This window comes from Anolis carolinensis, chromosome 2 (assembly GCF_035594765.1).
Source record: "Anolis carolinensis isolate JA03-04 chromosome 2, rAnoCar3.1.pri, whole genome shotgun sequence".
Lineage (NCBI taxonomy): Eukaryota > Metazoa > Chordata > Lepidosauria > Squamata > Dactyloidae > Anolis > Anolis carolinensis.
This window is the reverse complement of record NC_085842.1, coordinates 368749-382658: the sequence shown is the minus strand read 5'-3', so window position 1 is coordinate 382658 and position 13910 is coordinate 368749. Positions and strand designations below refer to the sequence as shown.

Sequence of the window (13910 nt, the reverse complement as noted above, 5' to 3'; positions counted from 1 at the left end):
ACTTCGTCCTTGCTGATGGTGTAGCTGAGCGGCTGTCCAGCCGGCGCGGCTCCGGTAGACATCCTGGCCTCGGTTAGTTGGTGCTTATGGGTGGCGGAGTCAAACTGTCACGACCCAGGCGGCAGAGGCACCAATAACCATACACAGAGGCCAGAATCTAACTAATATCTTTATTGAAGGAATATATAAAGTTAATAAAAACAAGTGTAGAAAATAGTCCAGAATTAAACCCTTCAGGAAGGGTCAGAATTAGTCCAAAAAAGCAATGTCCAATAAGAAATATTAAGGTCCAAAGTTGTAATCCAATAACCGAAACACTCACTTTGCCAAGCAAAGTGAGGGGAGATGACAAGGTCCTTTAGTCCATAAAACTTGAGCGTGGCTAGGAAATTACTTGATACTTGAAACAAGGCTTGAACGTGGAACAAGGTAACTAAGAACAAGAACAAGGTCCGTGGAATAACTTGGTAAATCCGTGAAACAAGGCAAGGATTAGTCCTGGGAAACAAGGCAAAGTCCGTAGGTAAACAAGGCTGGGAAGCAAGGCGAAGGCTGGATAGCAAGGCAAGGCTTGAATTGAAGCGAGGCTTGAATCGGAGCGCGCTGTCCAAACACAACTCGCTCCGCAGGCTGACGAATTGACTCCGCGAAGTTGCTACGCGGGCAAAACACCTATATAGAGTCCAACTTTCTCACCAGAGCGGTTCTCTGGGAATCAGAAACGAAAGCTAAACTCTGAGACCAGATGTTAAACTCCTTAAAGATTCTCACGAGAACCAATGTTAATTGGCAACATTCTTAGCTGCTATCCTCGCACTCCTGCGCGAAGCTGAATCCAAACTTCTCTGTTGTTTACAAAACTCCCGGCGCAAGAACACGGGAGAAGTAGGCTCTGGGGTTGTTTGACATACTTCTGGGGCACAACTTTCTTGCAGGTGCAAGGTTTCCAGATCTGCCTGGGAAGTATCTGGCTGAGAGGAATCCAGTTCAGACTGGGAAGGTAAAAAACCCAAGTTTTCATCTTCATCAGGGATTACAATGTCCTGAGCAGGACTACAAGGCCCATGGTTCATCACAATACCGGTGGGTGTGGAGGGGACTGGCCTTAGAGGTTGGGAGTTATGGTTCACCCACAGTGCTCTCTCAGTGGGGGTTCTGTGACCCCACCGACAGATCTGGGCCAAACATGGCACACAGACCCCACATGCCATGGAGGGATTTTAGGGGGGGGGGGGCTGATACATCATGGTAGAAATTGTACTTCACCCCTCATCTAGGGAGCACTCTGAATCCCACCAGTAACAGATCTGGACCTAACCTGGCACCAGGGTGGGAGTTGTAGTTCACCCTGCATCCAGAGAGCACTGTGAACCCAACCCATGACCGTTCTAGACCAAACCTGGCACACATACCCAGCATGGCCAACTTTGAATACTGATTGGGTTTGGGTGGAGGGAACTGACCCATGATTTTGGGAACTGTAGTTCACCCTCATAGAATCATAGAATTGGAATCATAGAATCATAGAATTGGAAGTCCAGTCCAACCCCATTCTGCCAAGAAGCAGGAAAATGACATTCAAAGCACCCCCAACAGATGGCCATCCAGCCTCTGCTTAAAAGCCTCCAAAGAAGGAGCCTCCCCCACACAGAAAGTTCCACAACTCTCATTGTTCGGAAGTTCTTCCGGATGTTCAGGTGGAATCTCCTTTCCTGCAGTTTGAAGCCATTGTCCCGTGTCCTAGTCTGCAGGGCAGCAGAAAGCAATCTTGCTCCCTCCTCCCAATGACTTCCCCTCACATATTTGTACATGGCTATCATGTCTCCTCTTAGCCTTCTCTTCTGCAGGCTAAACATGCATAGCTCTATCAGTCGCTCCTCATAGGGCTTGTCCTCCAGACCCTTGATCATTTTAGTCGCCCTCCTCTGGACACAACCCAGCTTAGAGTCAAAATCTCCTTTCAATTGCAGTGCCCAGAATGGGACACAGTGTGATTCCAGGTGTTTGACCAAGGCAGAATAGAATAAGGGGGAGCAGGACTTCCCTGGATCTAGATGCTATTCCCCTATTGATGCAGGACAGAATCCCACTGGCTTTTTTAGCTGCTGCATCACATTGTTGGCTCATGTTTAACTTGTTGTCCACGAGGACTCCAAGGTCTTTTTCACACGTACTGCTGTCGAGCCAGGCGTCCCCCATTCTGTATCTATGCATTCCATTTTTTCTGCCTAAGTGGAGTATCTTGCATTTGTCCCTGTTGAACTTCATTTTGTTAGTTTCGGCCCATCTCTCTAGTCTTTCAAGATCGTTTTGAATTCTGCTCCTGTCTTCTGGAGTGTTGGCTATCCCTCCCAGTTTGGTGTCGTCTGCAAACTTGATGATCGTGCCTTCTAACCCTTCATCTAAGTTGTTAATAAAGATGTTAAACAGAACCGGGCCCAGGACAGAGCCCTGCGGCACTCCACTCGTCACTTCTTTCCATGATGAAGACGACACATTGGTGAGCACCCTTTGGGTTCGTTCGCTTAGCCAATTACAGATCCACCTAACCGTAGTTTTGTCTAGCCCACATTTTACTAGCTTGTTTGCCAGAAGGTCGTGGGGGACCTTGTCGAAGGCCTTACTGAAATCCAGGTAGGCTACATCCACGGCATTCCAGCTTGTAACTCTATCGAAAAAAGAGATCAGATTAGTCTGGCATGATTTGTTTTTGATAAATCCGTGTTGACTATTAGCAATGACCGCATTTGTTTCTAAATGTTCACAGACCACTTCCTTAGCGATCTTTTCCAGGATCTTGCCTGGTATCAACGTGAGGCTGACCGGTCGGTAATTGTTTGGGTCGTTCTTTTTTCCCTTCTTGAAGATAGGGACCACATTCGCCCTCCTCCAATCTGCTGGGACTTCCCCCGTTCTCCAAGAACTCTCGAAGATAATTGCCAGTGGTTCTGAAATAACTTCCGCTAATTCCTTCAATACTCTTGGATGTAGCTGATCTGGCCCTGGGGACTTGAATTCGTTTAGAGAGGCCAGGTGTTTCTGGACAACTTGTTTCCCTATTTGGGGTTGGATTTCCCCCAATCCTTCGTCCATTCCATGTTGCTGGGGTTGAAGATGGCTTTCTTTTTGTGAGAAGACCGAGGCAAAGAAGGCATTAAGCAGTTCTGCCTTTTCCCTGTCCCCTGTCACCATCACCCCATCTTCTCCTCACAGTGGCCCTATTGCCTCCTTGTTCTTCCTTTTTCTACCAACGTAAGCAAAAAAAAGCCTTTTGTGGTTGTATTTTATGTCCCTGGCAAGTCTGAGCTCATTTTGCGCTTTAGCCTTGCGAACCTTTTCCCTACAGGAGTTGGCTATACGTTTGAATTCTTCTTTGGTGATTTCTCCCCTTTTCCACTTCTTGTGCATGTCTCTTTTGAGTCTTAGCCCGGTTAGAAGTTCTTTGGACATCCATTCTGGCTTCTTCGCACTTGTTTTATTTTTTTTCTTTGTTGGCACTATTTGCATTTGCGCCTTGAGTATTTCACTTTTTAAAAACTCTCATCCATCCTTAACTCCCTTGTCTTTTAATATTGGCGTCCATGGAATGCCGCTCAGTAATTCCTTCATTTTTTGGAAGTCAGCTCTCTTAAAGTCCAGAATGCGTGTTTGACTTGTTTTAGTTTCAGCCTTCCTTTGTATGGCAAACTGCAGGAGCACATGGTCACTTGCCCCTAAGGATCCAACCACTTCGACTGTATTGATCAGGTCTTCCACATTTGTTAAGATTAGATCAAGAGTAGCCTATCCCCTTGTTGCCTCTTCTACCTTCTGGACCATAAAATTGTCTGCAACGCAAGTGAGGCAATGTGAATCAGTTGCTTTGTATTTTAGTCTCCAGAGAAGCAGGAAAAACTTGCCAATTTCTTTTCAAAGGGACATCCTTCCAAATATTGGCTCTCTTGTCCCCTTGGCCTTTTTTCCCCTCTGAACTAAACACACCCATCACCCTCGGCCATTCCCTAGAGCCCTTCTCTGGAGACATCTCAAAATCTTGCTTGAATGGTGCTGCCCAGAACTGGACACAAGGTTATTCCAGATCAGGTCTGATCAAAGCGTAGAAGAGAGTTGACTAAAACTTACCCAGATCTAGACATCACCCTCCCGTTGGTACAGCCTAAAATCACACTGGCTTTTCAAAGCTGCTGTATCACACTCGTTTTTAAAAAACAATATTTATTCAAAGACTAAAGAAGAAAAACAAATCAAAGCATGTTTACACAAATTACAATTTTGGTATTTAAAAACAATATTTTATACAAATAATAATTTTGGTACATTTTTTTTAAAAAGGACTATTTAACAAATATAAAGGGAACAAGACACACACCTTGCACAATAAGAACAAAACTAACTGACATCAAACGCTAATTTACAAAACTCACTCACTATATGATTTGTATCTCTATTTACTCTTATTTCCTTTCAATGCGGTTCTATACTTCATCAATGTAGTTAATATGTCCATCTCAACAGATTCATGAATCTTCATCAGTCGTTGTAGTCATTTTTTGTCTTCCATTCTCTGCAGTTGGGTAGGGATACTGTGTGTCCTAATGGACCCTTTGCCAAAGGTGGGGATTGAACAGTCTCATATCCAGAAAGGGTTTCACTCTACACAGGGATAAGTACACACAAAGCAAGGCTGATGGTCTCATGTTCCAGGGCTCTCTCGGTATAAAGTCTGAGGTTTATTAAACAAACACAAGACAAGCCAAGACCATATTTTATAGGAAAACTAAAGTCTTCAGTCCAGCTAAAACAGTGGTTCCCAACCTGGGGTCCATGGACCACCAGTGATCCGCAAGAACTAAAATAGGGTTCACAGCCTCACAGTTACTACACCATTACAATGAGAGTGACTGGTCTCGCGAAACCCTCTTATAGTCCTGAGAATTATTAAATATGGTTTTCTGTGGGCGAGCAGATGACGACTAACTGGATGGCATATCAGGAATGAGAGCTGACGTGGTCTATCCAATGCAATTTTCTGAATCATCACTCCAAATAACCAAACCAAATCTAAAGTTGACCAAAAACTGATTTATAACCCTTCTGGTACTAATTTTGGAGAGTGGTCCCTTGTCAAATGATCCCTAGTTAAAAAAAGGTTGGGAACCACTGAGCTAAAATAATTGGAGCAACACAGTTCAAGGAACAATGAATACAAGTGCAGGTCAAGAGTCCAATTATTGCGGACAAGTTGAGTACTGCAGATACAGGTCAGGAGTGAAAATTAACAAGAACCAAGGTCACAGTCCCAACAGTCACATGCCAGGAGTTCATTCAGCTGAGTTGATAAAACAACAACCAAGAAATCAAGAGTACAAACCGAATTTAGAGTCCCAAAGTCAAGCCAGAAAATCAGGGATACAAACAAAGTCCAAGTCCATATACGAAACCTAGACGTCAGTCCAGAATTTAGAGTCAATGATTCAGGATACAACAAAGTCCAGAAAAGGGTTAAAAGTACAGGGCTAGCACCCAAAATTTCAACCAAGGGACTCAGGACAGATCACAGTACATACAGTACACATGCATGGGAAAAAATTGATGCCATTGAATGCAGAAGAGCCAAGAAATAAGACAGGAGTATGAAGATACGACGTTATCTGCAACCAAAGAGCTATTCTTTTTCAGAACCCTTTAATCCAGAGATCTCTGCTGCTGCTCATTTCAGCAAACCTTCACACATCATCCTAGAAGCCTGTGATGGGTCTCTTTGCGGAGGAGGTTAGGTGAACCCCTTCCAAGCTTGCTGCCATTCTGAGTGACACCTGCTCCCAGTAGCCGTCAACCAAGGCCACACAAACTCCGATTCATGGTGGAGAGAGAGCAAGGTGCTGGCCTTCCTCTTTCCTTCCAATGTGTTTTTATAGATTCGGAAACTCAAAGGCCCGTCTCCTCTAGAGGTACATGAGTTCTGTGATATCTACTGTATGCTGAACTTTTTCTAAAGCTCTGTTCCTATTCCGTGCATTAAGGTGACTTCTCCTCTGTGTGGGTCCTTTGATGGGAACGTAGACTGTCACTCTGACTGAAGCTCTTTCCACATTCTATGCATTTATATGGCTTCTCCCCTGTGTGGGTCCTTTGATGGGAACGTAGACTGTCACTCTGACTGAGGCTTTCTCTACATTCTATGCATTTATATGGCTTCTCCCCTGTGTGGGTCCTTTGATGGGAACGTAGACTGCCACTCTGACTGAAGCTTTCTCCACATTTCATGCATTTATGTGGCTTCTCCCCTGTGTGGGTCTTTTGATGGGAACGTAGACTGCCACTCTGACTGAAGCTTTCTCCACATTTCATGCATTTATGTGGCTTCTCCCCTGTGTGGGTCTTTTGATGGGAACGTAGACTGCCACTCTGACTGAAGCTTTCTCCACATTTCATGCATTTATGTGGCTTCTCCCCTGTGTGGGTCCTTTGATGAGAACGTAGATGTCCACTCTGACTGAAACTCTTTCCACATTCTATGCATTTATATGGCTTCTCACCTGTGTGGGTCCTTTGATGGGAACGTAGACTGTCTCTCCGACTGAAGCTTTCTCCACATTCTATGCATTTATATGGCTTCTCCCCTGTGTGGGTCCTTTGATGGGAACGTAGATTGTCTCTCCGACTGAAGCTTTCTCCACATTCTATGCATTTATATGGCTTCTCCCCTGTGTGGGTCCTTTGATGGGAACGTAGTTTGTCTCTCCGACTGAAGCTTTCTCCACATTCTATGCATTTATGTGGCTTCTCCCCTGTGTGCTTCTTTTGATGGGAACGTAGACTGCCACTGTGACTGAAGTTTTCTCCACATTCCATGCATTTATAGGGCTTCTCCCCTGTGTGCTTCCTTTGATGGGAACGTAGACTGTCACTCCGACTGAAGCTTTCTCCACATTCTATGCATTTATGTGGCTTCTCCCCTGTGTGGGTCCTTTGATGGGAACGTAGATGTCCACTCTGACTGAAACTCTTTCCACATTCTATGCATTTATGTGGCTTCTCCCCTGTGTGGGTCCTTTGATGGGAACATAGACTGTCACTCCGACTGAAGCTTTCTCCACATTCTATGCATTTATAGGGCTTCTCCCCTGTGTGGGTCCTTTGATGGGAACATAGACTGTCACTCCGACTGAAGTTTTCTCCACATTCCATGCATTTATATGGCTTCTCCCCTGTGTGGGTCCTTTGATGGGAACGTCGATTGTCTCTCCGACTGAAGCTTTCTCCACATTCTATGCATTTATATGGCTTCTCCCCTGTGTGGGTCCTTTGATGGGAACGTAGTTTGTCTCTCCGACTGAAGCTTTCTCCACATTCTATGCATTTATGTGGCTTCTCCCCTGTGTGCTTCTTTTGATGGGAACATAGACTGCCACTGTGACTGAAGTTTTCTCCACATTCCATGCATTTATAGGGCTTCTCCCCTGTGTGCTTCCTTTGATGGGAACGTAGACTGTCACTCCGACTGAAGCTTTCTCCACATTCTATGCATTTATAGGGCTTCTCCCCTGTGTGCTTCCTTTGATGGGAACGTAGACTGTCACTCCGACTGAAGCTTTCTCCACATTCTATGCATTTATATGGCTTCTCCCCTGTGTGCTTCCTTTGATGGGAACGTAGACTGCCACTGTGACTGAAGTTTTCTCCACATTCCATGCATTTATAGGGCTTCTCCCCTGTGTGGGTCCTTTGATGGGAACGTAGACTGCCACTGCGACTGAAGTTTTCTCCACATTCCATGCATTTATATGGCTTCTCCCCTGTGTGGGTCCTTTGATGGGAATGTAGATTGTCACTCCGGCTGAAGCTCTCTCCACATTCTATGCACTTATATGGCTTCTCCCCTGTGTGGGTCCTTTGATGGGAACGTAATTTGTCACTCTGACTGAAGCTCTTTCCACATTCCACACATTCATATGGCTTCTCCCCTGTGTGGGTCCTTTCATGTCTAGTAAGAGAACTTTTCCAATCAAATTGTTTCCCACATTCCATACACTGATGTAACTTCTCCCCTGTGTGTGATCTAGGATAGGGAGGTAGAGGACTTGCCATTCTTTTATATTTATAATTCAAATATTATGCCAGGGGTTCACAGATATAACCTCCTGAGCAGCACAGTCTTTGTATTGCTGTAGCCTTCTGCTCGCTTTCCCAAGCCTCTCTTTTTTCAGCACAATCTTATTTCCTCCTCTTAACTGCATAGGTTTGTAGCTTGAAATATATTTTTACTACTTATTTTTTCTTGTTGTCATTGCTGTGTATTTTGAAGTCCCTTTAGACTTAGAGCACTCCTTGGGCAAAGCTCTCACAACGTATTCTTTGCAGAGCTTTTTCAGAAGTTACCTGCAGACAAATGAGGGGAAAATCTCTTCAGGAGTTGAACAGAGAAAGATCTCATGGAACATGAAAAACAAGTCTCGTGCTGTAACAAACCCAGGGGAAGAGGGTGAGCCCATTGCCTGGTGAGAAATGCTTTAACACTTGCCTAACAACAAACTATCCCTCCTCAGGTCCAAAGGGGACGGTGCGCAAAGATACTCTCCACAAAATAAAATCCAACCCTACCGATTAAAATCCAACAATGCAGCAAAGCTGAAGGCATAACAGGCTGTGAACTGTGAACATTTATTTTTGGCGTCTTTCGCTGAATTAAATTATTCTCAATGTCTTGTAGAGATATGTGGTCAGCCTTATATAAATTAATGTAATAATGTTTTAACGCCTGTTGATATCATCTATTAATATTTTATCCTCATGTTGTATCTTAACAGTAAGTCCCCTTCAGGGTAGAGAAAGGCGGGGTAGAAATGTCATAAATAAATACATACATAAATAAATAATTGACAATTACATTTTTGGGCTTTCTTTCCTCAACGTATATGCTAACTATTTCCTTGGTTTGTTAGCTGATTCAAAATATTTTTTTTTGCATTCTTTATTTTAGTTTCCAATTCATTAACTAGTAACACAATAATTGCTTTTGTAGGAGTTTTATCTGAGTTAGAATGTTTGAATTCAAAGGATTTTTCTTTAACTCCTCTTCTTTTTTAATATCATCTGAAATTATCTGAAAATATTTCTGTCTATTCTTTCTCATTTCAGTGTTGCATTTTATAAAGTATTCTCTAATATAAGCTGTACTGGCATCCCATACTGTTTGAATATCTGTAACTTGATTTAAATTAAGTTCCAAATATTCTTTCAGTTTTTCTTTCAAATTCTCAATTACGTCCTCCTTTTGCAGTAGTGATTCATTTAGCTGCCATCTAAGTGTTTTTAATAATAATAATAATAACTTTATTTTTATACCCCGCCCCATCTCCCCGAAGGGACTCGGGGCAGCTTACATGGGGCCTTGCCCGATAAAACAATCAAATATCAAAACACAGCAATAAAAGTTATCCAATAAAAACATCAATTACAGTAAAAACAATCGTTAAATCAACATAAAACATACAATATTAACACTGGAGTCTAATTCATAGAACCCAGGCAAAGCGCAACATGTGCCGAAATGGGCCGAAATGGGGAAGGGCCATTTTTTACTTTCTTTTTAATTACTAGAGTCACTGGATTATGATCTGAGATAGTTTTGGGTAGGAGTTCTGTCTTTTGAACAGGTTTTGAGTTTAGCAGATATCCATATCTTTTCCATTCTAGAGAAAGTATTTTGTCTTTCTGAAAATTGTGTACTGTATATACTCGAGTAAAAGCCGAGGCACCTAATTTAACACAAAAAACTGGGAAAAACTATTGACTCAAGTATAAGACGGGGTGGGAAATGCAGCAGGTACTGGTACATTTCAAAATAAAAATAGATAGCAATAAAATTAGATTAATGGAGGCATCAGAAGGTTAAATGTTTTTGAATATTTACATACAACTGCAATTTAAGACTTTCCAACTGTGATTAAATTATTATTCTAAGCTTCTTCAATGTAAATGTGCTTATATATTCTTCCAATAATCACCATAGTTTATTTTAACTATACATTTTGGGGGAAATGCAGTGTGTATACGAATAAAGAAAAGTGGGAAAGACGAGTGCCGAGGAGAGGAAGGCGTGCGCTGCACGGGAAAGGAGGAGAGGCTTATACTTGCGTATATACAGTATATTCTTTGCATCCCCCTCCCCGAGAGTTTGTCTTTCTTTGGTGAAATCACTCCATTCCAATCTCCCCAAAGGCACCCGTTTTCATAATGGAGGTCTGTTGGAAACTAGGCACGTGGGGTTTATATATCTGTGTAATGACAAGGGTGGGAGAAAGAACTCTTGTCTGCCTGAGGCAAGTGTGAATGTTGCAGCTGGCCACCTTGATTGACACTGAATTTCATTTTCAAAGCCTGCCTGCTTTCTGCCTGGGGGAATCCTTTGTTGGGAGGTGTTAGCTGACCCATTGTTTCATGCCTGTAATTCTCATTTTTTGAGTGTTGATTTTTATTTACTGATTTTAGAGTCTTTTTTCATACTGGTAGCCAGATTGTGTTCAATTTCATGGTTTTCTCCTTTCTGTTGAAATTGTCCACATGCTTGTGGATTTCAATGGCTTTTCTGTGTAGTCTGACATGGTAGTTGTCAGAGTAATCCAACATTTCTGTGTTCTCAAATAATATGCTATGTTGGTTCATCAAGTGCTCGGCTTCCCCTTGGCAACATCTTTGTAGATGGCTGATTCTCCCACACCAGAAGAGACTCGGGCTCTCATCTGGCTCGTCATACCTCATAGAGCTTGTTGAGTTTAGGATCGCAGTGCTCGAACCGGTTTGTAAACAGAGATGCAGACTATTTGCAGAATCGCGTCCCTGTTTACAAACCGGCTCGAGCACTGCGATCTGCGGAGGAGGCCCTGCTCTTGGTCCCACCCCCGTCTCAAGCACGGCTGGTGGGAACGAGAAAGGGGGCCTTCTCCGTGCTCCTCCCCTCCTCTGGAAATCCCTCCCAAAAGAACGAAAAACTGCCCCCTCCCTCCTTGCCTTCAAACTAAAAACACATCTATGCACTCTGGCCTACTGAGAGGAGGAAGACTAATACGACTCGATATGTATCATTGTCTAGATATATTAAATCCTGTCTAGATACTGGAATTGATCTCAATTGGACACCATCTGACCACTTAATAAGGTCTGAGCTGTTTGAAGTGTTTATTCTGTGTACATTTACACTATGTGACTATGTTTGCTAGGCTTGTCAAGTTTTATTTTTGAGGAGAGTCCTCCAAGTTCTGTCAGTCATCCAGATTTGACTGCAGGCATGTTTCAAAATCCAAAAAGATGTCCCATTGGTGAGGAAGAGGAGGGGGAAAGGCTTCCTTTCTGCTGCTCTGGAGACTAAGGGACAACGGAGCCAGGAGGTCAAACGGCAAGAAAAGGGATTCCTCCCAAACACGAGGAAGGACTTCCTGAGGGCAAGAAGAAGAGCTGTTCAGCAGGGCAACTCTCTGCCTCAGAGTCTGGTGGGAGCTCCTTCTTTGGAGGATTTAGTCAGAGGCTGGATGGAGATCTGTCGGGAGGATTTGGATTGTGTTTCCCTGCCTGGCAGAAGGGGGTGGGGCTGGGTGGCCCTTGGGGTCTCTCCCAACCCTCTGGCTTCGGGGATTCCTCGTGTCTCAGTCCTAGGCCAAGGCTGCCGCCTCCCCCTCCCCCGCCTCCTCCTCAAGGACTTGGGATAGAACTCCCAGGTTCCTCCAACCCTCATGCCAGGAGGGTTTCTGGGCGTTGTAGTCCAAGAGAGCCATTCCCTTTGGGGAGAGAGGGAGGGTTAGAAATAAAGTTATTACTATTACTATTATTATCATTATTCCCTCCACTCTCTTGAGCAGGGATTCCCAAACTCTATTCCTCTGGGATTTCTTGGACTTTAGCACCCAGAAGCCTCAGCTGCCTTGGCCCAAGATCAGGGATTCTGGGACATGGAGTCCCCGGAAGTGGAAGGCCAGGGCTTGGGAAGGGAGGCTCCTGAGAAGGGACCAGGCTTCCACGGCTGAACTGCTCTTGCCATCCAGAAATGCTTCCCAATGTTTAGTTGGAAGCTTCTTTCCCACAATGTGAATCAACTGCTTTCCATTTTAGTCTCCAGAGTAGCAGGAAAAACTTGCCCTTTTCTCCTCAGTGGGACATCCTTCCCCATATTGGCTCTCCTGTCCCCTCGGCCTTTCTTTCCCTCTCAGCTAAAGATACCCAAACTACTCCCAAGTCCGCCTCACCTTTTGGCACCTGCTGTTCCTTCTCCACTTCGGCCTGGAGCTTCTTCTGCACGGTCTCCGCCAATCCCTCCCTGCAGACGCCCTTCTTTCCGCAGGACAGCCCTCTCTGCCGAGGGAAGGGTCCGGGTCATGCGTCTGTTGCCATTTCCAAAAAAGGACAAAGCCGTCAAAAAGGGCAAAGCAGCAACAACAGCAGTTCAGCAGATCAGGAGCTCCATAATAATAGTAATAATAATAATAAACAGATGAAACAATAGATCACACCCTCAGCTGCTGCAGAAAGATTGCACAGACAGACTACAAGCAGAGGCAGAACACCGTTGCTCAGATGATTAATTGGAACTTGTGCCACAAATACCATCTGCCTGCAACAAAGAACTGGTGGAATCACAAGCCCGAAAACGTTACAGAGAATGAACATGTCAAGCTACTCTGGGACTTCCGAATTCAGACAGACAGGGTTTTGGAGCACAAGACCCCTGACCTCACGATCGTGTTAAAAAAAAGTATGGACTGTCAATATTGTCATCCCAGGTGACAGCAGGATTGAGGAGAAACAACTAGAAAAGCTGACATGATATGAGGATTTAAAGATCGAATTACAAGGACTCTGGCACAAGCCAGTCAAGGTGGTCCCAGTGGGTGCAGTGGCTAAAAACCTTGGCCTGCACTTAAACACAATCGGCGCTGACAAAATTACCCTCTGCCAGCTGCAGAAGGCCACCTTATTGGGAGAGGCACGCATTACTCGCCGATACATCACACAGTCCTAGACATTGGGGAAGTGTCCGAGGTGTGATCCAAGACAGCCAGCAGAGTGTCTGCTGTGGACTCATCTTGTTATGTTTCAAATAATAATAATAACAACAACAACTTTATTTTTGTATCCCGCGCCATCTCTGCGAGGGGACTTGGGGTGGTTTCTATGGGGACCAATCCCAACAATATACAATCAAATGCATTCCAATCCCAAGGAATTAATACATCAGTGCCTCTAAAACACAACATCCCAAAAGCGTAGCCCATGAGATGGGATCAGCCAAACAGTCTGGACCTGAACCATCCAGGGCTTGAAAGGCCATCACCAGCCCTTTGACTTGTGCCCAGTGACAGGCTGTCAGTCAGTGGAGGGGGGGGGGGGGTGTCAGCAACCTGGCTGCCCCGTTTTGGAAGGCGCATGCGCAGAGGGCCTGGAGGGCCGAGCAGGCCGCAGCCTCCCCGGGACAGACAGACAGGCCAAGGCCGGACGGGGAAGGGAGGCCCGTCAGCAGGGACCCCGAACCCTCACCCAGCTGCCCCTGACCTGCTCCTCTCTCTCTCTCTCTCTCTCTCCCGAAAGGCCTCCTCCTCCTCCTCCTCCTCCTCCTCCTCCTCCCTCTTCCTCGAAGGGCGCTCACAGGAAAGGGTGGAAGGCGGGGCTTCGCCTGAGGGAACTAGGCGCTTCTCCCCCCCCCCCCCCCGGTCCGCCAATGGGAACCCGCCTTCCTCTCGCGCGTCATCGGTCTCCGGGCAGGAACGCCCCCGACCCTCCCCTCGCCCTTGGGCCGTGAAGGGTCCTTCCAGAAATGGGCCAATGGGGATCGGCCTGGTCTCTCCGCGTCACCAGTCTCCGGGCAGCCTCGCCCTGGCCTTCCCGCCCGCGGGTCATGTGACGGGCTGAGTGACCGT

General features: G+C 45.3%; 3 protein-coding genes across 6 annotated transcripts in view; 2 read left to right on the top strand and 1 right to left on the bottom strand.

Moving 5' to 3' along the window:
• Window positions 1–13910, top strand: part of LOC134296836 (zinc finger protein 43-like) — a 149409-nt gene that overhangs the window by 33377 nt on the left and 102122 nt on the right. The gene's annotated exons all lie outside the window — the stretch shown is intronic.
• LOC134296866 (zinc finger protein 24-like) overlaps window positions 1–13910 on the top strand; it is a 115775-nt gene that overhangs the window by 65859 nt on the left and 36006 nt on the right. The gene's annotated exons all lie outside the window — the stretch shown is intronic.
• Window positions 4199–12368, bottom strand: LOC134296829 (zinc finger protein 850-like). 2 transcript variants are annotated; one of them, XM_062972720.1, is made up of 2 exons: window positions 12253–12368; window positions 4199–8382 (listed from the first exon to the last, which is right to left on the bottom strand). In XM_062972720.1, exon 2 carries the CDS (start codon window positions 8089–8091, stop codon window positions 6019–6021), a length of 2073 nt encoding a protein of 690 aa, XP_062828790.1. In that variant the 5' UTR covers window positions 8092–8382; window positions 12253–12368; the 3' UTR covers window positions 4199–6018. The 2 variants fall into 2 exon arrangements, with proteins under 2 accessions (XP_062828790.1, XP_062828789.1); XM_062972719.1 differs by having other exon boundaries at window positions 12243–12314.